The sequence below is a fragment of the Pelodiscus sinensis genome, chromosome 15 (genome assembly GCF_049634645.1).
Source record: "Pelodiscus sinensis isolate JC-2024 chromosome 15, ASM4963464v1, whole genome shotgun sequence".
Taxonomy (NCBI): Eukaryota; Metazoa; Chordata; order Testudines; family Trionychidae; genus Pelodiscus; species Pelodiscus sinensis.
Window position 1 is genome coordinate 33,222,301 of NC_134725.1, and position 26,774 is coordinate 33,249,074.

General features: G+C 41.5%; 1 protein-coding gene across 4 annotated transcripts in view; it reads left to right on the plus strand.

Moving 5' to 3' along the window:
* SETD1B (SET domain containing 1B, histone lysine methyltransferase) overlaps positions 1-26,774 on the plus strand; it is a 117,538-nt gene that overhangs the window by 68,975 nt on the left and 21,789 nt on the right. For all 4 annotated transcript variants that reach the window (XM_075898630.1, XM_075898631.1, XM_075898632.1 and 1 more), the window contains 3 exons: positions 19,998-20,765; positions 23,141-23,314; positions 25,040-25,127. In XM_075898630.1, coding sequence (XP_075754745.1) covers positions 19,998-20,765; positions 23,141-23,314; positions 25,040-25,127 — 1,030 coding nt within the window. The remainder of the gene's footprint in view (positions 1-19,997; positions 20,766-23,140; positions 23,315-25,039; positions 25,128-26,774) is intronic.

Sequence of the window (26,774 nt, forward strand, 5' to 3'; positions counted from 1 at the left end):
GGCAAGTTCCCATCCACCAAGGGACGGCAACTCTGACACCCTTTCCCAGGGATGCAATATGTACTCCTTCACTGCCCAGCTATAGTTATTTGTTGGTGTAAAGTTGCGAGGCTATGGCCCTGCCACTTGTAAAATATCCAGGGCCCTGGGGGGATAATATTAGGAAGCAGTGACTGCTTCTTGAGGTGTTTGTGACCCACACAATAGACCGTGTGATCCCTGTTTATGTATGTCTAAATTCTGCTTTTCACAAATGTAACCATGTACAGAAGTAAAGCAGCATGGGCTGTGCACATCTGGTACTAGACCCATCCTGCCCATCAAGTGGGGCAGAGGAGGACTGTGCCCAGCACGCCTTACTACTCCTTGGGACCAACCTCCAATAGAAGAATATTAGGGATGAAACTTCTTGTTCCGCTTTCTCCTCTCTTTCCCCTTGTGCTCCTGTGCGGGGTTTGGGTATGTCTAAGCCCCAGAATATCGTAGGGGGTTTATTAAAAATGCTTGACTTTTTAATGGCATTTTAATTTCTGATCTTTGTAAACAGTTCTTTCTCTAGACCTTTGTTCCCTTCAGAGTTCAACAATTAATTATGATATTGGATGCTTGATTTTCATAAATGCAAGTGGTGAGGTTGCACATGATAGCAATAATACCTTCCCCAAGAATTCCTTCAGTTTCTCCAATATATTTTACACCAAATTCTCCTCAACAGTTAACTATGAAAAGTGACCAAATGAAAGCAAACAAATTACTTGGTAAAAGTGTGTGACAAAATGAATGGCATTAAAAAAAGCATGCCAGTGTATTCAGTAATCTGTAAAAATATTGAGAAAATAATTGACATTGACACATTGTGCTGTTCTGCCTGCTGCCAGCATTAATCTCTCGGTGATTTTTAAGAAAACCAGGAGGTCACTGTGTACTATGTTCAGAGAGCCCTGTGTGTGTCTGTCTGTCACAGATACAGCAATAGATTGGCTAATGCATATTTAAATGTTCAGTTGCTGTTTCCTTCCCTGATGTTCCCAAAAAGACAGTTAATGAGTAGGACTTACGCATGCATGTCAGTTGCATGTCCCTCATGACTGCACCCAGTTAATTTTGGTTTTCTGTTTGGGGCTTAGTTTGTACCTTGTATAGCAAAGGCAACACTCAAACTGAAACTAGTGATTTAAACTCTGTGTATCACATACCTGTGCACAAAAGCTTGTTTGATCCGGACTGACTCAGTTTTTGTTATAAAATTGCCAGTTGATCTTTGGTAAATGTTGTGCTCATCCAGAGACAAGATTTTGGTTTAGGTGTCAATAAAACATTGGGAGGGATTTAAAAAAAAGTGTCTTTGTTTAGCACTGGTAGTGTGATTGTGCTTTAAAACTTACAAAAATAAAGATGTGCACATTCTGAAATATTACATCGGGGCAGGAAATCTCTTTTGGGCCAGGCGCTGCTGACCCACATAAAAATCAGTTGAGGGCTACGCACAAGTGAGAAGCAAAGTCAGAGGCCTCTGATTCAGAAGAAGAAAGATACTCTACACATTCCCCTTGCACACCAGAACCTAGGGGAGCCCAGGCTAGTAGATTTTGTGTGCTCCAGCCCCATGGGTTGGGGGGCTGGAGCGCTTCACAGGCTCCCCAATGCTGAGCCATGGGGGCTGGATCCAGGCAAGCGGGGGGCTGCAACTGGCCTCTGGTCCTGAGGTTCCCCACCCCTGGATTACTTTACAGAACATGGTACATACAAATCAAGATGCACAAGGAAAACTGGAAATCATGAATTGGATTTTTCTAATGGCCTTCCTCCCACCCCCCAACTTACAATAAAATCACTTTTTTTAAATACTTTGCAAAAGTGCATTTTTAGGAGTGAATTTAGTTAAGGGAAGTTGATATCTTGGGATCCTGAGATTGTTCTGTGCATAAAGAACAGCATGAACAATGCACAGAGAGAAACGAGAGAAGGAAATGAAACCATTAGGTTTCATTTCATTGTTTGAACCTGAAGCTGGCAGTGTCTCATGAGTTGGCGAGTTGGTTGCAAAATGCTGTCATAAAATTGCCAGTTTCACATTTTGTGACACTGGTATTCTTACACGTTTAGTTGGTGGGATTTAGGTTTAATTTGGAGATTTTGGTGTGCTCATTGTGATGTAAAATATATTCTACTTCAGGTGGAAGTAATAAATGGGATAAATAACATTTATCACAACTCTTTAACCAGATCTCCTCATTTACCTTTTATTGACAAAGTAGGTCTGAATCCGAGTCTCTGTCTCAAATCCAGGCTACTAGTGAAAGCCACAGTCAGACACTTTATTATGTTAGAGCCTTCACCAGAAAGAAGTGTAATTCAGGGTAAGGTTAACATAATTGTGTTTATGTTCAAGAAATGTGTTCTTTTTGCATGACTCTATAGGATTGAAATGTAGAAGAAAGATTCCTTCTTTAGAACGAGCAGGCTGATTTTTTTTTTTTTTTTTTTTTTTTTTTTTTTTTTTGGTAACCAGATTCCTCACAGCCTCCTCATTTCCTAAAGTCTTTTGCAGAGAAGATTATTCTGGGTTCTTGTTATTTATTCCAACCACTGTGTTTTAATCCAGAGCACCACAGTGATATTAGTGCAGGCTTTCGACTTGCTAAAGACCAGGGTTAAGTCAATGTTTGCAAAACAGTTTGTAGGGTTGTGTGCCATTCATGTCCTATGGCCATGCAGTCACTAAATATATCCATTTCAGCTGGAGGACATTGTGGCTAGTGTTTCAGTGGAAGGGTGTAGGTAATATGAGCAAGAAACATAGAAATCTCATATTGTGATACAAGCTTTGAATTGTTGCCTAAAATATAAATAACTTTGATAATACAAAGATCTTTAGTACTGACCTAAAACCTTTAAATGTAAATGAAATGTAAGGAAAAGTTCAAAAAAGTCCTTCATTATAGTAATAAGAAAATTGTGGTTAAAATAATACGTTTTGATGAGGGATCCATCTTGGGATGAGTTCAAACATTATTTTCATTATTTTTAAGAAATATGTACAGTTAGATATGGCTATAAATTTAGATTTAAGTTTTAATACAAAAATCTTATGAAACCTAAGAGCATACTGTGTGAATGTATCACCTTTATGCGTGATCCTCTAATGAGCATCATGGAGGGCTCCATCACAGGACTGAGGTCTAACCAATTTTCTTCTTTTTAATTCCAGTTGAGACAGATTTTTTTATTTCAGTAAGCACCCTCTGCATGGTCTGCAATCCAAGCAGTGCAGCCTAGTGCAAGAGAACCAGAAAGTAAAATTTGTTGTAAACCAAAATGAGATTTCTCTCTACTAGATATTTGTTTTCCAGTCTTACCCAAAGTAAAGAGCTATTAACTGAAAGCCACTGGGTAAGTTACTTTTAAAGGGAACATACATGACTGGTCAATAAAGAGATCCAGGGTTTGGTGTCTTGGTAGTTGATGGACTAAATCAAGTATATGCATTATGATATACATTATGCTGAATACTTAAATCTGCTTCAGTGTGGATTTATGGTTTTCTCACAGTTGTGTTCATCTTGTTGCCTATAGTATTTAGGATGAATAATTTAGAGAGATTATTCATCCAAAATACTATAGCCAACTGATCTAATGGGAAAACTGGTGTAATAGAGAAGTGGCCTACTGCGTATATGCGCCACATGCTTAAAATTGATATATCGAACACACACAAGTATTATTCAGAGCTGTGGTGTCCAGCATGCAGGTCACTAGCCACATGTAGCTATTTGGCCAGTTGAGTGTGGCTAGTTTACTATAGCAGTAGCCACTATAGTGTTGTTGTTTCCATTTTTACAGAGGCCCAAAGTGTCTCAGCAGATTAGGAGAGGGAACCAGAGTTGATCAGAAACCAGAATCTAGATTTCCTGACTTTTTGTCTCTTGTTCTAACTAATAAACAACCTGCCTGCTTACAGCAGCTGGCTTATTTTCATGGTAGTACTTTCATGAAATATCCAAGGATTGTAACTTTCTGCATGAGAGAGTAAATGGTTAATCTGGGTTTATCCAAGCACAAATCAGCAAACAGAGGGCAAAGACTAGTTTATAGATGTTTTCAGCAGGTGAGAATAAGATGGCCTAGTTTGCCTTTTCCCTCTCTACATTTAATTAAAGTTTCCTTCTGTAACTGTTTTACAAATAAACTGCAGTGTTGTCCTTACAGATGCTTTTCATCAAATCAAAATGGCCATGAAAACACCAATCCAGTTGTGGGATGTATTGAAAACCATGTTAGTTTCTCTGGGCAGGTTTTGGAAAGGAAAAATGTTCTGAAGCTGCTTAGTGTCCCAACCATTCAGTATCAACCTAACGTTCAGTGAAGGTGCAGACAGCTCTTTGTGTAGATTTCTGTTAGGAAGGGTACTATCTATTGACTTTGATTCTTATCGGCTTTGTTTTAACTATCCAATCTTCAGGTGCTTACTGATCCCCCAGTTCTGTCTTTCTGTTTTTCCCTTTGATATTTCCATACCTTCTGCTCCTTGTTTCCCAACCCCCCCCTTTTTTTTCCCTCCCCTGCTTCCCCTTCTCCCCTATTTATTTTGGGTCTGCATATCCTAAACTCAAAACTCTGGTTATCTGAAGAAGTAGGCTGTGCCAACAAAAGCTCATGATACCATCTGCATGTTTTGATAGTCTATAAAGTGCTACCAGACCATTTGTTGTTTTTATGAATAACTATAGGCCAGGGGTTCTCAAACTTTGTGATACCGCTACCCCCCTCTAATTTGCTTGCGACCACAGTTTAAGAAATGCAGCTATAGGCATTGAAGGAGATATGAAGGAGAAAGCTACTTTATTTTTTATTAATATTATGTTTGCTAGTTTACTTGCTTGATATTATTATCCCTGACTTTGTGAAGTTGGAAAAATAAAGCAATGACAAAAATAAGATACCTCTGGAGAGAACACCAAGGCTCCTAATGAGAACCCTGAGGAATTGTTAATTGGGAAATGCCTGCTTGACCGGTATAAGTCTGGTTAACAAGTTTGATAAAAAGGATCATAAACTGTTAAAAAATGTCTGGGGAGAAAGGAATGGGGAACCAGGCAGCAGCTGCTTATGTAGACATGCTGAGAGGCAACGATAGAAACAGCTACTGGTCTGTCTATCCCTTCCAGGTCAGAAGTAAGCAACCTGGCTTGAGTGAAACGTACCAAAAACTTAATCATAGAACACTAGAACTGGAAGGGACCTTAAGAGGTCATCAAGTCCAGTCCCCCTGCCCTCATGGACCAAGCACCATCTAGAGAGCATCCTTGATAGATGTCTGTCTAGCCTGCTCTTAAATATCTCCAGAGATGGAGATTCCACAATCTCCCGAGGTAATTTATTCCAATGTTTAACCACACTGACAGTTAGGAACTTTTTCCTAATGTCCGACCTAAACCTCCCTTGCTCCAGTTTAATCCCATTGCTGCTTGTCCTATCCTCAGATGCCAAGATGAACAATTTTCTTCCCTCCTTCTTGTAACACATTTTTAGACACTTTAAAACTGCTGTCGTAACTTGCAAGGTAAAGAACAGTTTTAGGTAAAAGTCAGACATATAGGCCTTTTGTTGTTTTAACACTTTTATCTGCTTATGTATCTGTGGGTGAATAAACAGTACTTTTGTTTTCAGTCACTTTAACCATTTGCAGGTCAAACCTTTGGAGAGAAATTTCCTTGCAGGTGCCAAATACAGTTGATCCTATCATGTTTACACAATTGGGAAATGGGGGCTGCGAGCCGGAGTTCCAGTCAGAGTGCCTGAACTATGACATTCTATAAGAACATAAGAATGGCCATACTAGGTCAGACCAAAGGTCCATCTAGCCCAGTAGCCCATCTACTGACAGTGGCCGGCGCCAGATGCCTCGGAGGGGGTGGATCGAAGACAATGATCAAGCGATTTGTCTCGTGCCATCCATCTCCAGCCTCTGACAAACAGAGGCCAGGGACACCATTTCTATCCCTTAGCTAATAGATCATTTCATGGAGGTTAGATCCATAAAAGGCTAACTTCTCTTTAAACTCTGTTATAGTCCTAGCCTTCACAGCCTTCTCTGGCAAGAAGTTCCACAGGTTGACTACATGCTGTGTGAAGAAGAACTTTCTTTTATTAGTTTTAAACCTGCTACCCATTAATTTCATTGGGTGTCCTCTAGTTCTTCTGTTATGGGAACTAATAAATAACTTTTCTTTATTCACCCTCTCCACACCACACATGATTTTATATACCTCTATCATATCCCCCCTCAGTTTCTTCTTTTCTAAACTGAAAAGTCCTAGTCGCTTTAGCCTCTCTTCATATGGGACCCGTTCCAAACCCCTAATCATTTTAGTTGCCCTTTTCTGAACCCTTTCTAAGGCCAAAATCACTTTTTTGAAGTGAGGAGACCATCTGTACACAGTATTCAAGATGACTCACCTATAACTGACAGCTTCTGTGCTAAGAACTGATATGAAAAAAAGAGTATTAGAGTTTTTAAAAGGAGTGTAGAGTTGAAAAGTGACTTGACAAATACTACTTTTTGCCAACTGCCTCTCACCCTATTTTTTTATATATCTTTGCTGAGGAAACTCCATATTACAAGGGCTGCATTTCTCTTAGGGTATGTCTACACTACAGCGTTATTTCAAAATATCTAATTTCAAAATAGTTATTTCGAAATAACACCTCTACACACACACAATGCATTTCGAAATACCTTTTTGCTATTTTGAAATAGTGCGTCCACACTGATTGAGTGCTGAATTGCATTTAAGGCCGTCTGGAACTGGTTCCAGCAGGGCATCAGGTCAGAAGTTACCTTGTGGCCAGGACGGCCAGCAGGGTACCCTGGGAAGGGCTGCAGGCCTCCTATTTCAAAATAAGCATCTACACAGCGCTTATTTTGAAATTGAAATTGGTGCTATTCCTCATGGAATGAGGTTTAATTTTGAAAATTAATTTTGAAATAGCAGTTAACTTTCCTAGCATCTACACAAGCTATTTCAAAATAATAGCTGTTATTTCGAAATAATTTTGCTGTGTAGATATACCCACAGAGAAGTATTGTTACATATTGAGCTCCTTTTATTACTGACTGGGAAATCTGCAGAAATAACCAACTAGAACAAAGACAATGCATAGTTTTCTGCATTTATCACTCTGGGCCAGACCTGCCCTAGCTGGGGGACAGCATCCTTCCCTCACCTGTGCCTTCTGCAGCTGGAGTGGCCAGGAATAGGCAAATCTTCAGGTAGTTTTATGAGAGAAATTTCAAAGTTTGGGAAGTGGCTTTCTGAGCTGGTACTGTATGCTTCCTGGTTACCCTGTGACCTCTGTTAGGATATTGTGTCCTGATCTAATATAGTTAATTCCTTTCTTTAATTTTGATCCTAAGGTGCCATTATGAAACACTGAATGGATCTGTAACTGCACGTGAGAGGCAGTAGCACCAATCGGAACTATATAGTAGCTTTATTACTAAGGTCTTCAGGCCTCCCATTTGCCCCAAATTCCTTGGTCTTTCTCTGCCTCTTTAGAGAGGAAGATGCTTTCTCTTTCCATCCTGGAAAACTTTAGAATAAAATGCTTTGATAGTGTCTGAGATGGCAGAAAACTGTAAAGAGAGAGCCAATTAAACATTCTTTTTGCAGAAAGGTTCTTTAGGCCCTCTATCAGCTGGATTTGCCTTACCTGTTTCCAGAGTCTGGTGGACACAGATGAAAGATTGACCTGAATCTTTTATCCCCAACAGGTCTGGCTGATCTGCATAAGAGTCTTTCTGAAGAAGTATGTTGTGCCCACGAAAGCTCGTGATACTATAGATACACTTTTGTTAGTCTCTAAGGTGCAATAGCACTACTTGTTGTTTTCAAAGTTACAAATTAGCACAGCTACCCCTTTGAGTCTTTGGGAGAGGTAGAGAATATTCCTTGACTCTTTTATCAGAAGGAGTTGTTCTCTTGCAACTGCATCACTTATGCATGATTTATCTTCTTTATTGGCTCACACCTTTGAAATGAAGAGTGTAAATAGAACTCCTTTAAAATATTACTTCCACCACCCAAACCAGAACAGTATGTCTGCTGGGACTGGCTGCATTGTTAAATAGCTGCCACAGGGCAGGACACCCTCTGCACCTCCTCCTATTCCTACTAAGGCTGGCTTAAATCGACAGATCTCACAATCAACAGGTAATGGTTGGAGAAGATCTTTGGGCAAGACACTCTTTTCTTCTCCCATGAGACTCTCCTTGCAGACAGCTATGTCTGAAGACATTCTAGAGAAAGAGCTCCTACAAATTCTCCCTTCTAGAAAATGTGCCTGCAATACTATCACTCAGTCACTTAAAATTCAACCTCCAGTCAGCTATTGCTTTGGTGGAAATCCCCTGATTGTGAAGGAGGGAAAGATTTGACTAAATCATACTCTCACCTTGCATTTAACACAGTTGTTGACAACACATGGGGTAAAACTCCTTTCTCCCCATTTTCACTGCAAAGCATTGCCCTTTCTACCAACTGTGACATAGTGGGGGTGCTGTCTACTTTGTAACCCTGTGTTCCTGCCGGGTGTATTGTGTGATTCCCAATGACTCACTTCACTTGTGTATTGGCCATAGACATCTAAGTCCCAGCGTGAGCAGATGACAACCATGTTCCCAGACAGAGGCAAAAGAAGATAGGTGGGGACTATCCCCAGGCTGGGGATTAGAGCTGGGGAGTTGAGTTACTTGGCTGGGCTAGGGAGAGTGAGTATGTTTTGGACCAAGGAAAGGGCTGAAACTCCTTTCCCCCCTCCCCCCAAGAGGAATAAGGCTGTCTGCCTTGGCTCCTGTGTTAGCATCCATCCTATGCTACACTGTATCTCTGAGAAGCAATAAAAAGTACCTACTCTACTGGCTGGCTGTGAGTCACATTGGGCTGTGGTTGGGGGCATAGGGTCGGGGGCTCCCTGACACGTCGTCACAACAATCCAGCTTGGCTTGCCAGTTTTTCTTCAGTGAGAAACTTGGCGGGTGTCTTCTTCCAAATTTAATGTATAGCTCTGCCTCTGACTGAGAGCTGAACGCCCATCACACCTTTGAGACGCTCTTGAACAACTGGGATCTGATGTTGGCTAGTTATAAAGGATATCTTTGGGCTTTTCATTTGTTTAGAAACTGCACCTTTAATAACTCCAGTCATCTGAAGAAGTGGGCTGTGCCCACGAAAGCTCATGATACCATCTACATGTTCTGTAAGGTGCTGCTAGACTGTTGGTCGTGTGTTAATTTTTTTCAGTGCAAGTAGTTAGATCAATGTGGAGAACTAATGAAAATCTGAACGCACATATTTAATTTTTATAACTGACCTATCAATCTAAGTTTTAATGTTTTGTTTTCTATTTTATTGTTCTGGCAGTTAAGGAAAGTAACTTCTAGATTACATATTTCTTTGACTCTAGCCCTTTCTGAGAGGAAGGTCAAGTCTCCCTGTTGTCTTCTGGAGACACTGCTATAGACTATATACACCATTGAAAGAAAGATCTGTTTTATAATCTCCTATTAAAATGTAGGAGGAGTTTGTCATAGATATGCTCCTGAGTGTTTTGGCCTCATGCCTGACACAAGCACCCTCTCCCTTTCAACAGACCTGGGGTGGGGGGAATGCTAAGTGGCAGTCTTCTCACATTATTAGACCAGTGGTGATCTAATCACCTCAGACCACTGAACCCTCTGCAGCATCCCAGGTTTACAGTCTACATCTATCCCCTTTGCTCAGAACAGCATTTTCCCCCCAATGGCTACTTCTCTTCCTCAACAAACAGTCAGGGAATTAGCCATAGACACATACAAGCAATTTACGTGTTGTTGCATTTCCTCCTGAGGAAAGATTTTCTGGTATTGACTTCCCTGTCCCCAAGAGAACAAGCAGGGGGTTGTTTCATTTGGGGCTTAAAATAGTTAAACCAAGGTCACTTTGTGCCCCTAAAGGTTCACACATGGTCATCCCAGAGTTATCTGTGGACCCACAGGAAGCACATCTACGTGTGTCGTGTACCAGTAACATGATTCTGCCTCAAGTGCTTCTGGCTACAGTACGGTGACCTGCTTAGGTTCCTTCATCTTAATTTATTGGCTCTCACTCTGTAGAGAGGACCAAGTGTCCCTGATTCCAGATCCCACCCGGATGTGAAAACAGGAGCTGATTGACTGGTGTGCTAAGTGTTAAATGAAGCTGGCTGTGAATGAGAAAGGGGATCTTCCTTCCTCTTTACAAGTACTAGCCTTAGGCATTTCCCTGCTATGAGAGAGCTATTCTGCTGCTATTAAAATGCCCAGGTGAGCTGAGGTAGCTGACTTCCTCAGATAGTCTTAAATGCCCTTCTGTGGTTTCTCCCTGAATGAAGCACAATCTAATTAGGAGCCAACACCTGAGCCTGGCACATTGTGAGACACAAACATGCACCATAGTGGCATTTCTTTACACACCAGTTAGTCCTAAGAGGGAGCTGTGGTTTTCTGGGGAATTGTTCCCTCTATTCCTTTGTGTTTTGCAGTATCATCTTAAGGCTTTCTCTGAGCGTTTAATAGAGCAGCATAAATTAGGGTGGTGATGTTTGATTTTTTTTTCCATTCCAGATGCTCTTTGTTTTTGATAAACACTTTAATTTTATTATTGCTATCACCTCTTTATTTGTACAGCACTGTTGGTGTGTGCTGTTCTGAATGGCAGGTTATCTGTGCAAAAACAAATGGAGTCCTTCCTCCAAATTACTGCCAGTCTAACAACACAAGAAAAAACAGTCAAGAAACTGCATACAGTGAGTGAGGTGTATTGAGCAGTTGAATAAATGAACAGACAAAAGCTCTAGTGTATTTAAATCCTTCCTTCTGTAGCACATTACAGCATCTGCATTGGGGTTAGTTGTGAATTTAATTTACTTTATCTTTCTGTCTCTTTCTCTGCTTTTAGGATTTTCTTTTTGTAACTTTTGCCCAATGATTTGATTTAAAAGGCACCTTGTCAAAAGTGTAGATGTAAATTTGGCTATTTAGATTTGTTCATTTTTAAGTACTTTTTATGAGTATTCATTGTAGCTTAGTAGTTACATTATCCTGATGTTGTAATCTTATAACTTGCATGTAAATTTACATGGCACTTGACTGTCATCCTGGCTCCAAAGAGCTGACAATCTGAACACGCAGTGAGCCCATACAATCATTACAAATGGTGTGAGGTGAAGTTTTAGTCTGACATTGCACACTGGCTTAGCAAAACTATCTCTTTTGGGAGTGGCAAATGTTGATTAAGGAAACTGTTCTGTGAGTAAGTTGTGTCATGGCAGAATGGATGATGGGAGCAAATGAGGCAAAAGGATCTCCTGGAAAGAAGTTTAGTAGAGAATAGGGAGTCTGATATTAAATTCTGCATACACTGCAGTTGCATGCATGCTGCTGTTTGCTGCCTACACTAAGAAAGACATGACTACTTAATATGAAAGGTCTGGAGGAGATACAGTAAACAAACAATTTTAGCTTCAGTTTGCGTGTTTGGTCCCAGATATCCTCAAATGCAGTGGGTTTCAATCATTTTTTTTAATTCATCTGCAGACTCCTAAAGATTTTCTAGTGGATGTGTGAACCTGTTGAAAATCTTAAATATAGTTTGCTGACCTCTAGGATTCCATTGGCCACAGGCTGAAAGACACTTCTATAGAATATATTCATCTCTGAAAGAAAAATCTGTTTTATCATTTCAATTAAAAATGTACAAGGTGTTTGTCACAAATATTTTCTTCAGTATTTAGGCTTCATGCCTGACACCGTCACTCAAAAGATAATTATTAGTAGCACTTGCTCTTCCATGTCTTATTGCTTGATCATTCCACTTATGAAAGACAAAATGTATCGTGGGGAGCAATGTTCTTTTATGTATGCTTTGCAGTTCTTGAAAATGTTTGACTAAAAACAAAACACTCGTCACTAAAACCAGCCCTTCTGCCCTGGCAGCAAAATAATGATGTGTTGCACTGTGCCTTCTCAGGCTGGAGAAGTCTCCTTGCTGAGTTTGAATCTGTGCTTAAAGAAAAATGTACCTCAGTGGAAAATTGTTTTTTGGAAGTTTGGCATATGATTAGGTTACATTATCTTGGGTTGTTTGTTCTTTTTCTTTTGTTTTTTGTCTTTTGTCCTGGAAACTGTAGTAAGAAATTTAGTGACAAGTTAAAAATGTCCCATTCTCTTTCACATTTCCAGAAGAAGCAACACAGGAAATTGCTCAAGGAGAGTTATATGTATTAGAATCATAGTCCATTTGTTTTCTTCTAATCATGATCATATTGACCTTGAGCTATTTTCTTTGTAGAAAGACACCACACTGTCATGTTTGTAGTAGGGCGGAGCTCTACAATAACTGAACCAGGGTACTCCTAACCTTCCTATCCTTACCGGTGCAAAAAGGTCTTTGGTATCAAACCAAAGTATCTAGATAATTTACCTAGTTTTGCAATAGGCTACATAAATAGCACTAACAAAGTAAAAACAAAAAATTCATATAGACAAATACTTGTGTATGTTACTCTAGGCATTGTACACTAAAATATAAATTTAAGTTCCAGTTGGTTTATTTTATAACTATATGGGGAAAATGAGAACCATATTTCAGTAATAGTGAAGTTTGACACTGTATTTTTGTCTAATTTTATAAGCAAGTAGTTTTTAAGTAAAGTGAAACTTGAAGGGTACACAGGACATATCAGACTCCTAAAAGGGATACAATAATTTGGAAAGATTCAGAGCACACCTAGTCTAGTGGCTAGGAATTGGAGGGACTGGGGTTGTGTTCTTGACACTCACTGCCTTGCTGTGTACCTTTAAGTCAGCTATCTTCTCTGTGCTTCAGTTTCACAGGCAGTGGAGTGGTAGGTTGGTTGGGTTTTTATTATTATTTTTTAAGTGATGAATGATTCTTGCTCCTTTTTTGCAAACCTCTTTGAGCTCTTTGGATGTGCCTGATCAAAAAAGACAGTACTTTCTTTGAGAAGCAGGACTGACTTCTTTTCTACCTCTCTTGCAAAGATTCCTCTTAGTAATTTTAAATGTAAAGTCCATATTTAAATGTGGACTCAGATTTTTAGTTATAGATTTAAGAGCCAGATTCTATCTCCATCATTCCCATTTGCTGACTGGAGTAAAGGAGGGCACATTTGGGGCTTAAATATCTTACAGCAGAGCATTCAGGTTGGTTAATATAGCTTGAGTCAAATTGTTGTTTGTTTATATTTTACATGCACCTAGGTGCTGTGAGCACTTGGGATGTAAACAACTAGTCACTTCCTTCCCTCCCCCCCCTTTTGCTGCCTCTATCAGAGAGTGGTATTGGGGGGGGGGGATCTGTCTCTGGGGGGGTTGGGGAGGCAGAGGCACATCAGGAAATGGAATGAGTGAGGACTGCTTCAGTCCCCACTAGTGCCAATTCCCATTGCAGGTGCTTCTGCTTTTGAAATGTATAAGAGCCCTCTGGGGCTCTTGTACATTTCAAAAGCAGAAGTGATGCAGGGAGCATAGGGTGAGCAGGGAGTCAAGCAGTCCCTGCTGGTCCCATACTCTCTGCAGTACCTCCCCTTTACTGCAGTACCTCCCCTTTACTGCCTCTATGAGAAATGGGGGGGGGTAGGTGGGGCTCTTACTACATTTAAAATGCAGAGCTGCACCATGGGTGGCTCTGGAGCTGGCATGAGCTAGAACTGATCAGTCCCAGGTCAAGTCAGTTTCTCTGGAGCTACCCCAACTTCGGCTTTGCAGAGGCGCTTATAGACTAATTGATATACAGTTAGACAGATAATCGCATTTTCAGATCGTTAGCACTCTTTAAAATCAGAGAATCTGTTTTTTTTGGTCCCTTTTCCTGAGGCATCAACACAAAAGTAAAATGTAGCACTAAATTTTCTTTTCTGACTATGTATTTTGTTGTGGGGAGAAAGGAAAATAAATGTGTTCCCTCATCTTTGTGTTTTGAGTATTAGCTGGAATGGGCTACAGAATTTCTACCATTTTTAACTGATAATTTGTTTCTTCGTTATTATTAATGACATTCTTGTGCGTCATACTGACTGCTATTTAAACGGCATTTCATTATATTTATGCTTGATGGTTCAACTAGGATTGCTCATCCGGTGCTATTTATTGTAGTGCTATATTGGAGTAATCTTTCGTATTTGGTAGTACAGGCTGCCTAATACAAATATGTGACTTGATGATAAACCGAAGGTTTGAATGAAAGTGGCAGGCAGTTGTCAAATGCTGATAGCATCTAACTGAAATCTTGACACAAATATCTGATGTGACTTATTTATGTTAAAGTGCAATTTAGTGCTTTTGAAATTCTCCTGTGACAGGACAGATGTAACCTGGACAAAAACAATGAGGAGTCCTGTGGGGTACCTTAAAGCAGTGTTTCTCAAAGTGGGCCATGGGCCCATGCTGCTTTGTTTACCTAACAGCATTATAGCCATGGTGTCTCATGGCTCCCATTAGCTCTAGTTCGCTGTTCCCAGCCAAGGGGAGCTGTGCTAAGTGGTGTGGCCTGGACTGCCGCTTTGTGTGGCTTCTCTTGACTAGAAATGGTGAACTGGAGGGAAACAGCAAACAGCCAATCACTGTGGAGCCTTTAGGTAAACAAAGTAGCTCAAATCCAGTTGCCCTTTCCCAAAGGAGGCCCATGGCCCACTTTGAGAAACACTGCCTTAAACGCTAACCATTTATTTGGTCATAAGTGTTTGTGGATAAAAAACATTTAGATGCAATCTTTTACCCACAAAAATGTATTCCCAAATGAATTTGAGTCTTTAAGGTGCCACAGGACTTTTCTCTGTTTTTGCAGATACAGACTTACATGGCAATCTCTCTGACACAGCATGGACAGTTTTAATGCAGACTACCAAAGACAGACCTTGCCCCTTGTTTGTGAGATCACTCTTCTAGTTGAGAAGAGAAATCAGTCTCATTTGTTGCTTCATCTCTGTGCTTGAAATTACTGAAAAGGAATCCAATTGTAATGGTGAATTTTGTGATGTGGAATCTTTTTTTAACTGAAATGGGATTGAGATTAAAATCACCAATGATGACTAATTTTGGTTATGACAGATCTGGATTAGAACTGGTGCCTTAATCATGAGGGGCACCAAATTCCATTGCTATCCAGACTGGGCTCTGAGGATGTTGTCTTCTGTTTTCTTTGCTCTACAAGGCTCTGCACTGGCAACTCACTGTATCACACTCTTATGGGAGCACTTGGAGTTTTGGATTGGCAATAAATGAGGTCATTTGAAACCAGCTTTGCTGGTCTATCTAGCCAAACAGATTTGCATTCTAAAACACCTTTTAAAAATTTGGCATGCATATAATTAAATACCTGTATTGCCAACTTTTATAGGCATTAGTGCAATGAGAAGATGGTAGCATATATGACTCAGAAGTGCAACACAGATTAATAGTTAGAAATGTCTCTTCTTTTGGCAGGATTGGCTTTCTCTGAAGTTATTTGATAAACTGCCCTTTGAAATCTAGGACTCGTTAGTAAGTCTGCTTCTTTGAAAAGTTATGTTTCAGCAGCAGGCTAGTTAGCTAGCTGCAAGGCAGTGAAAAGTGATATTAACAAACATGTTAATTAAAACATTGCTTTTCCCAGGAGACTTAATAATCCTTGGATGGGGAGGCAGGCAGTGGGGTTAGATGCGATGGTGTGGACCTGGCCTCAAGCCCAGTAGCTAGAGCCAGAAGCCCAGTGACAGGAGCCCAAAGCCCAACAGTGGGGAGAGATAGAGTCCACTTCTCTATCTCCCCACTGAAACTTCAGGGTCAGAGCCCATGACTACAGCCTACCCTGTGCAGCTAGAGCCTGCTGTCACAAGGGTAAGCCAGAACCCTATGCCCCCTCACCCTGCTCCCTCTCCCCCCAGGAAGGCAGGGAATTTTTCTGCTTGTCTGCTCCTCTAGTGTTTATGGTTCAAGAAGAGGGCAAGGCCAAATCCCTCCCCCATCCCCAGTCACCACTCAGGAAACTACGGCCACTTTGGGAAACCCAGGCTTAGACAGACAGAGTGTTTAGGCTGTTGGGGAATTCTGGGTGGTGATCGGACAATGAGCAGGACTTGAATTTTAATGTAAATAAGCTACCTTCTTGGTGGTCGTATTCCAGTGGGGGATATTACTGATCTTGGTGCCTCAGCACTAGCTGTGCTCCAGAAAGAAGGTGCTGACTCAGGCAGGATCACTGAGGTTAGTGCAGTACATTAGAGGAGGAGAAGCTGTCTAACTTCTGTGGTAGGTTTAGGCTGTCTCCCTTGTGGAAACAGTGGCGGGCTGGGAAGACAGCCTGTGTAGAGCACACGGAAAATATAGGTAGCTCTAAGTCCCAAAGCTAGCCATGCATCTTCATATTCTGTCTGCCTTGTACTGTTACTCTTATGGGAGGCCATAAAGGTGACTTTCCCTACAGATCTCAGCAGGCTCAGCCAGCTGAATATAAAGTCACTTCTTGCTTTGCTCTGCAACTTGAACATACCAGATTCCCTTGGGTTTCATAAACAGTAATGGATATTTTACATTGAGCACCTCCTGCATTAGATTGGGTGCTTTTTAACAACACCTTTCATGCTTCACTTGTTGAAAAATGGGTCTAGTTTTCTTGCATCTTGTTGGTTCATTCCCCTCCTCTGCTCCCTTTCACTGGAGCATTGTTGGTTGAAGCTGCTGAGTTTTTCATTCATAGCATTCCTGGTCCATGAGACATTATATGCTGCTCCCTGAGCTTCCAGAATGGATCCGTGGGAAAGATTGGAAAGTGTATTAAACAAAATTAGAAATTTTAAATGGCAAGTTATGGGGTTTTCAGGATGAAAAGAGAAGAAATCATAATTATATTGAAAGTTTAATGTGTTGGGTAGTAGTTTTGGATCTCAGACATGCTTTATTTTTCATGTTGGGTACGTATATACTGCATGGCTATTTTGGGTTACAGAGGTATCCCAAAATAGCTACCCAACGTCTACACAAGCCACCTGTTTATTTTGAAATGTTTTTCGAAATAACAGCTGTGCTCTTTCACCATCATTGCATGAGGAATAAGGGATGTCTCAAAATGACACGTTACAAGCTCGAAATCTGGTGCTGTGTAGATGCAACACATTTCAAAATAGCCTATTTTGAACTAGATTTGAAATAAGATATGCAATTTGTGTAGCACCCTTAAGGATTTACAAAGTGCATTCAGCACAGAGTGCCTGTGTGAATGTAGAATTACTAACACAGGATGCTGAGCACTGAATTATTCCCATGTTACCTTTACTATGTAGAGCTCTGCTAACAGTTAGGGTTGCCAGTCCTCCAGGATTGGCCTGAGCCTGGAGTCTGTAGGGTTAAGAGTAATATCTAATTAAAGATTGTGTCATGCGATGAAATCTCCAGGAATACATCCAACCAAAATTAGCAACCCTACTAACAGTGGGTAGAGACAAAGCATTATTACTTGCATTTCAAAGTAGAGCTGGGCAAATTTCTTTTGGCTAGTAGCTTGTTTGTCAAAAAATGCATTTTTCCATCAGATAAATCTATTTGGGTGGAATGGGACAAATAATTTTAGCCAAATAAAAGGGGGAAGGGCCTTTTAAAAGTTTAAATGAAAAGGCAGTGTTTCATTTAAAAATTTAGCTGGATCACTTACATGAATAAAAGGGTAAAAAAAACAACTCAAAATCGGTTTTTAAAAAAAAAGAAATACTTAGCTCTCCCTCCAAAGGTTCCCCCTCCTCTTCCAAGTTTCTGGTGGAATTAAATGTTTTGTTCAAACGCAAACTTATTTTTTTGCTCAGCTGTTACAGGTGAGCCACTAGAAAAATCAGTTTGCTCTCTTTCTTAGGCACCCATCATAGCATTTAGGGTGTCTTTGGTACATGTATGTTGATTTTTTTTTTCCGGAGAAATGCTCAGGTTTTTTGCCTTTTTTTGTAAACCACTTTTTATTAATGGTTTGGTCTAGAGCAGTGGTGTCCAAAATGTGTGGCTATTTGGCCAGTTTAGCGTGGCTAGTTTATTATAGCAGTAACTACTTCTATGACGACTGCTTCAGAACTGGTTGGACACCTCGGATCTAGAGACACAAGGAGGGTGAGGCAGTCTCTTCTATTGGACCAGCTTCTTTTAGCGAGAGACACAAGATTTCAAGCAGCACAGAGCTCTTCTTTAGGTCTAAAGGTTGTCACTTGCTGATGTGACCATTTTGCAGTTTTATGAGTTAAGGGAAGGCCCTGACAAAAGAGGTACACAGTGATCTGAAGGCTTGAGAGCGTGCTGTTGTGAGTTTTGTGTTCAGCCTGCTCTCTGGTGGTAGTTGCTGGACCAGAAGTGTCCTTTTGATTCATGTTTATAGTGTGTGTTGGTGAGTTCTGTGTACTCACAATGCAATTGATTCAGCTGTTTTGCCAATATGTTCATCCTCCTGTATGCAAATATCCCCCCCCCTTTTTTTTTAAACAATCCCATAAAAATCACAAAACCTGTGAATCCCTTGACTGTTGTGGCAAAAATACAGCCACAACTACAGTGCATCAGCATGTTCTTCGTCTTTGCATTTGTGTGGTGGTTTCTGTATTTGTGTATATAGTCTATAGCTTGTGGCAGTGTAAAGCTGTTTGCTTAGCCTTTTTACGCATTGCTGCTGGGAAGAAGGAACTGCTTGAAAGAAATAAGGCGGAAGGTCCATTCGTGTTCAAGCAGTGGATGCGGAGGAGAAATAGGTGCGTGTGCGCACGCACACACGTTGGGATTAGGGACAAGATGCTGTCACTCTGCCCCTCAACTGAGGTCTGGTTAATAAACAGCTTTGCCCTGATTAAGTATTCTGGAAAACATCCTCTGAGGGTTGGGTACTCTTCCACCCCCTGTATTTTGCTGCTGGAATTTTTAATGTTTTTGTAACATCATGTATCCGAGTCCTGTGTGACTCCAAGCCGAAACTGCCTTTCCAGTATAATAGACAGTTGAGATCTTGTTTGCTAAGTGCAGATATATCTAGAGTGGATCTAGCAGATCAGTTGCTGTTGTGCTGAGTGTCTCTTCAGAAACTTGGGCTTTGTCTACACTTGGAAAAAGGGGTGGTGATTCTCTTCCCAAGCAGACATACTCGTGCTAGATCTCATTGAGCTAATGTGCTAAAAATAGTGTAGTCACAGTAGGACAGGCAGTGGCATGTACCCCTGAGACCTGGGCAGGTTTGCCATGGGGAAGCTACCCAGTGCCCACATTTGCTGCTGCCTTTTTGTGTGCAGCTACGCTACTATTTTTAGTGCACTAGTTCATTAAGTCTGCTCAAGCTGGGAGTCCACATTCTTAGCTCCATGTAGAGGTATACCCTGGATCGGTGCTTCTCCCCATTCCCCTATTTTGCTGAAAATTTTGGATTCAATCTGTGAGGATCAAAAACAATTGAAAATTGTTTAGATATGGAGCTCCTTTTCCAAACACTGTCATAAGACATAATTGTAGCAGTTGCAAACATTAATATGAAACTCATATCCCTTCTGACTGACTTGAGGTGAATATTTAGCTGCTAAGGTCTGGGGATTATGCTTTTAAAAAATGGAAAAACTGACTTGCTGAATAGCATAAGGTAGATTAGTTACTCTTTTCAATTTGATTCTGAGAACTTTCTGTCGGTAAAAGATTGTGCTTCCTACTGATGTGGGGTTATAGGTGCTTCACAAAATAGGGGGGCAGCAATTACTATGTTGCATAGAAGCAGGGGGCTAGTGCTATTTCATAATGAGAGCTTCTTCCTCACCTCTTCCAGGGGGCTGCCTGTGTAGTCTCACATGAAATAGAATGACTTTACTGTCCCATTGAGCACGTGGAATTTAGTTTGTGGCTATTGTTCTAAGCAGCCAAAGTGAAGGTAACTTATATTAAAGGAATGTGTTTCTCTTCCCCTTTCTTCCAGGGTCAGCATTCCTCAGGGGAGGACATGGAAATATCCGACGATGAAATGAATTCTTCACCGATCACCAGTGCAGAATGTGCCAAAACCATTGTGGTGAACTCCTCTGTTAGCAACTCTGCTGTGATGACACAATCGATACCCATGCCCCCTCCAGGGTTCCCTCCACTTCCACCCCCTCCACCACCCCAACCGGGTTTTCCAATGCCACCGCCTCTCCCACCACCACCTCCGCCAACTCATCCTGCCGTCACTGTCCCTCCACCTCCGCTTCCTGCGCCACCTGGGGTCCCACCGCCTCATATTTTGCCTCCACTTCCTCCATTCCATCCTGGCATGTTTCCTGTCATGCAAGTGGATATGATAAATGTCCTGGGCAACCAGTGGGGCGGCATGCCAATGTCCTTTCAGATGCAAACTCAGATGCTGAGCCGCATGATGCAGGGACAGAACACCTATCAGTACCCACCTTTTATGGGAAGTCGGATGCAGTTTGTGAACCTCCCTCCCTACCGCCCTTTTGTAATGGGGGCAGCTATTGGCCGGGGGCAACAATGGCCACCGCTGCCCAAGTTTGACCCTTCAGTCCCACCACCGGGTTACGTGCCGAAGAAGGAGGATCCGCACAAGGCTACGGTGGATGGTGTTCTCTTGGTGATTGTGAAGGAACTAAAAGCAATTATGAAAAGGGACTTGAACCGGAAAATGGTCGAGGTGGTAGCATTTAGAGCCTTTGATGACTGGTGGGACAAGAAAGAACGCCTAGCAAAGGTAGGAATTCTTATTGTTTCATGCATTTGCACAGATGGCTCTGGATTAGCGTTTAAGGTGTTCCAAAGCAGAGTGTGGGTAAGCAGAAATGAAGGGATCAAATTGGAAGAAATGTAAGGATAAATATAAGGAAATGGTCCTTGAGAGTAAGTAATAAGACTATGCAATACCTTTCCAAGGAAAGAGATGGATTTCCCATTAAAATAGGAGGGGATGAATCCTAGACTAAATTCTGACCCAGTGAAATTAATGGGAAAAAAGTCTTTGACTTGAATTGGAATTGGCTCTAGTTGACCTCAGAAGCCTGTTTCTTAACTTCTAGAATATCATAGATGGTGCATGAGCAAAGGGCATTTCCCTAGATATATCCAGCACCAGTGTTCCCTCTAAGCTGCTCTCCCTCCATGGGGCTGACTGACTGGGTGAGGCTGATTCATCACCTGTGAAGCTCTGCTGCCAAGCAACTTAGAGGGAACATTGTCCAGCACAGGTAAAAGAATGAACCTTTTCCAGGACTACTCGCTTGTGGAAATGTCTGAGTGTCTTGTCATCATGAATATTCTGTTTAAGGGTATTGTAATTCTATAAGCACAGCCCTCTACTGCCAAAGGGGTTACCTGTATTCTTTGGATTGTGGTTGGGATAGCTTCTCTTGAAGAGGAGAGCCAGGTGAAGAACATTTTATGTACATACATCTGTTCGATGCCTTCATTTTGGAAAGCCTTAGGAAAACTTTCAAGAAATAGAGAAAATCTCCTCCTGCTTTAGAAACCCAGGCTCATCATTATCCCTCCCTTTCTTTGCCCTTTCTCCCCAAGTGTAGCTGTTGCAAAGCCTACAAATTAAAGCTTTGGTATATTTTCCCATTAACTTATTCAAACTTGCTACAAGCACACGTTTAGTCCTGGACATTCCCAGCTTGCTCTAATAAGCGCTTGATAAGAGAGAGTCCTACTTTTAGATTAGCTAGACAAAGATTGAGAATTTTGTTATTTTAAAAGCTTAAAATTGGATCTTGGCTTCAAAACCAGAGCCAAACATTTGAAAGTTTTGCTCTGACAGTTCTACTACTTTCCTAATATCGAGCTTCCCTTCTGGGGAAGGTTACTTTTAGAGCAAATGTTTTTATTTCTATTTTGATAAAGATCTTTAGGTACCGGTATGCATTATTTTGTGCCAGGATTGTAACCCACTTATGGCAGTGTTATGCTTCCCAACTTCTCAACACAGGTGTCTGACTGCTGTTAACATGAAAGCTAAGTATTAGGGCTGTCAAGTGATTAAAAAATTAATGATGATTATATGCGCAGTTAAATGATAAGCTGGTAATCGATTAATTGGTCCCCTTAAAAGAAAAGCTAAAATATGAGCCTCCGAACTTAAATTCTTACGATCTGTTTGTTGCAGTGACCTTCAGTGAAATATTAGCAGATACATTCTGCAAATTAGACTTTCCAATGTAACATAGAACCAACATCCTCATAACCTTTTACTTGAGATCCCATGGCATTTTTTTTTTCTTAAAGTCAAGAGGCATTGACTCTGCCCCTGGAGAGTCGTCCTCCTCCACTTTGAGCTGGACAGGGTGGTCCTTTCCGACTGTCATGTTCCACCCCAGATATCTGATGCATTTTAGTGGTGGGTTAAATGTCTTGCACCCACAACCAACCCTCAAGAAATTCATGGCATCACTGTCACCGTGTTAACAAGGGAATTGAGTGCAACACAAAGACATTTGGTGGAAAATGGGATAATTTGAGAAGTTGATTTAAACAAGATCAAACATAAGCAACTGCTACAGAGCTTTTCAATGGCAATTTGATTATTATTTATACGCTTCTGGTACTGCTTGCTCTTGTGTTCTCTTTTCGCTTCTGGAACGTACCACCTGATTTAGCATAGGTTATAGAAAAGTTGACTAGTTTAGTAAGGACTTATCTGCATATGTAGTCTTGGTTGTCCTTAAGTTTCCCTTAGATGGATCCTGTTCACTGTTTTGATTCACTTTATGATGATTAGGGCATTGGCAAAGGTGTGGCCTATAGAACTTAATTCAGTTCTTATCCTTAAATTATCTGGGTCAAGCCTGATCAATGGAAACTTGAAGAAATATGTTCTGTATTTGTCCTTGATATGTCTCAGCATTGGCATGCCGGGGAGGAGTGAACCAAAGTTCAGACTTTCTAAAAGACTGCTTGCATACACCCCTTTAAGCACTTGTGACATAATGGCTTGTCTTTCAGAAGATGCTGTCTTTAGAGAAGTTAAAGTTCAGATAGGTGGTGGGCCTGCCCTGAAACATTTGAAGCATTTCCCATGTTTGCGTACCCACTACAGTTATTGTTGCCTGTTTAAATGTTGTTTCTTTTATGCAGGCATCGCTCACTCCAGTAAAGTCGGGAGAAAATAAAGATGAGGAAAAACCGAAGCCAAAGGATCGAATTACATCCTGCCTCCTGGAGAACTGGAACAAAGGAGAAGGGCTTGGCTATGAGGGAATTGGCTTGGGCATTGGTTTACGAGGGGCCATCCGGTTGCCATCTTTCAAGGTATGAGTTAGAAAACAAGAATAGTCTTCCTTAACTGAGCATTCAAAGTACAGAGGCTGTCTTCCTTTCTCCATCCAGATCCTTAGAATGTGGGACACACCCTGACACTCACTTTTCTACCATGTTTCTTGTCCAGCAACCCCCCTCACTTTTAACATCAGCTGTAATCTTTGGCGACGGGAATCCATACTCCTTAGTGTCAGTTTCTTCTAACCTTTTCATGCCACTTGTATGAATCAGATTAATGAGAGTCGCTCTGTGGCAGTGATGACCTATATTGGGAAATAAAGTTTCAGCAGTTTAGGAAAAAGCAGTTTCTGCTGGAGGAAATTATGCAGTTTTGAACAATGTTAGATCAGGAGCTGGACTTGGTACGGTGTTGAGAATGCAATTCTACATTCTTCAGTAGATTGTCTCCCATTTACACCAGAGTAGAATTTGAGACTAGGTCCCTTTTGTAACACGATTTAAGCATTTTTGCCAGGCAAAAAAAGGGCTTAATCCTTGTTAGCAGAAATAGTTCTGGATTGTACATGTGCTGAATTTTAAAATGTGGTTGGGATAGAGGAGTTGAGTTAGAAGACACGCTTGCCCCACTGTGTGTCTCAATAAGCACATCTGGATATTAAATGCGGCAAGCAATATGCAAACTATAAAAAATGCATAGCCCCTTTGCATAGCTAGAAAGAGTGCAGTCAAGCCAGTTATCTTATTAGATTTTTATTCCTGGAAGAAAGAGAGATCAGAGCAGTGGAGTGGAGCATTCCTACATTCCTGAAGTTTGAAACTGTAAATTTATTTTGAAGCTTTGTAATTGTGGTGGATGCACCTTGATACCTAAAAGGTTTTGCTGCCTCTCTTTGAGTTTACCATATTGGACTGGTGTCTTCCAGTCCTAATTTAATGCTAACCTTTCTTTACAGTTTCTTTAGCAGTCTCAGGCTTGGTCTACACTACCAACTTACGTCAGTGTATCTGTCATTCAAGGGTGTGGAAAATGCAACCCCTTGAGCGTCAGAGTTATATCAACTTAACCTGTGGTATGCACAGTGCTACATTGATAAGCGAGTATCAGAGGGGTAGCCGTGTTAGTCTGAATCTGCCAAAGCGGTGAGGAGTCCTGTGGTACCTTATAGACTAACTGAAGTGTAGGAGCATAAGCTTTAGTGGGCAAAGACCCACTTCGTCACATGCATCTGATGAAGTGGGTTTTTGCCCACGAAAGCTTATGCTCCTACACTTCAGTTAGTCTATAAGGTGCCACAGGACTCCTCGCCGCTTTTATTGATAAGAGAGTTTCTCCTGTTGACATAGCTACTCCCTCTCAGGAAGGTAGGGTACCCTCCATCTCAGGCTCTCATAGGTTTTCTCTCGTACATTTAAGTATCTAGAGATGGCAAGACAATCTGCTGGAATTGAGATTTAATACAAATTGGGAGGTAGAATTTGTGAGCAAAACAAATCAATGGCTCTTGAAGTCTTATGCTTTCTAGTGTCAGTCACCTAGCTATTGCCTATCATAGAGATGGATTTATTATGCTGACTGGAGAGTGCTCTTTCACTGGAGTGTCTTCACCACATGCGGTATAGCTGCACCGCTGTAGTGTCTCTAGGGCAGACCTGTCTTCAGTTACTTTAGCAAAGCATCAAGGATCTGCTTAGGAAATTGGTTTCTTCAGATTCTACCATACCTTTTTAGAAATGCTAATTTTATTCTTTGTTCAGGTGAAGAGAAAGGAACCACCTGAAGCTGCCTCAGCAGGAGATCAGAAGAGAATCAGACCCTCTACCTCTGTTGATGATGAAGATGAAGGTTTGCAATTCTCATTTAATTAATACATAAGTACAAATGCACATCATACAAAAACTGAATTCCTTTAAACTTCTCAGCAGCACTTTCACTCCCAGCTAAACACACAGTCAGGATTTGTGCCAAAATTCAGCCTTCCATATAACACTGATCAGCTGAGTGATATCTGACCTGGATTGTGCTCCCTTAAAATTATTCTGACTAGGAAGCGTAAGACCCACGGTTGTGCATAACACAACCATATTTTGTTCTGCTGCTGAAGAGCTGGTCAGCTAGCAGAGAGCTCAGATTAGGTTAGCAATCACACTCCAGAGCTGTGTGTATCTTACCATTATTAAGGCCAGTATGACGTAAATAAAGGAAAGCCAATTTGGGTTGGATTTCATTAAAAATAAAAGAAGTAATTTATTTGTTGAATGGGGGAAAGTCTATTTTAAAGTATTTTAACCTTTTAAAAAGTTTAAATAGTACAGTATTAAAGTAAGATTATAAATAGAGGTCAGCTGATGATCTCTTTAATGTGCAGTTTACTTATCCCATATAAACTTGATCCTTGATGCTAACAGCTGCTCAAGCAGCCAAAGAACAAAAGAATAAACCAAGCTTATTTAAATAGTTCAGAACATATAAGGACAAGATGTTGTCATCATGAGGACAGATTCTTAGGTTCAATAAACAAAGAATTCCATCACATAATCTAATGTTTAAACCAAACTCTCAGTTCCTGATGTATTCACACAAGTTAGCTGTGAGGGGCACAGGACTGACTTGCTCAAAATATTAATCCTTGGGTTCTTCCTTCCATATCTGATTAGTGAAGCAACATACAGTATATGTGCTGCTCCATAAACCAGGTACCTAAATGGCCAGAGGTCGAGTGCAACACGGTCCTTCAAGCATCATTGAAATTGCAGCCAGCAGCTAAAGAGCTAAATGTTTTAAGGTTTGCCAGTCCCAGGAAGCTTGCATTTAAGCCTAATATATTGGAAAGCAGGCCTAGCCTTAGGGCAAGGCGAGCAAGCAGTTGCCTTGGGCCCCGCACCTTCAGGGACCCATGCTGCCTGGTGCCCGCCCACTCAGTCTGACTCGGCTGGCAGGCTGGCGCTCATGTGCATAGCCCCCACCTCCTGCTCCGCCCCTCGCTCAGCATGTCACAACGGTCCTGCTGACTCTCCTGCCTGCCAGGATGAGACCCCGCCCCCTTGCTTGGCCTCTGGCTAGCTGTCTGCTGTTGTTTCCCTGCCTCTTCACCTCCTTTTGCATGCCACAGAACCCCGCCACTCTGCTTGCAGCTGCCTGGCTGCCTCCCCCTCTGCTCTCGTTCCATCTGCCTTGACACCTCGCCACTCTGTTTGCCCGCCTCTCTCTGCTGGGGAAAGGAGGAGGGGCTATGGCCCCCTGCCAGCCTTGGTCCAAAATGCAGATTTGCTGGCAGGGTGCAGGCAACGAAGGCTAAAGGCTTGCAAAGGAAAGAACGCTGAGCCAGGCCATGCACTGCCTGCTGCCGTGGAAGATGTGAGAGCCAGAGGCAATCAACAGAGAAGCGGGCCACTCAAGAACAAAGCAGCGGAGTCCCAGGTGCACTCCTCTTCGTACAGCATCCCACCTACCCCACTTGAGGGATTGTGTTTATTTTTTTTAAATTGAACC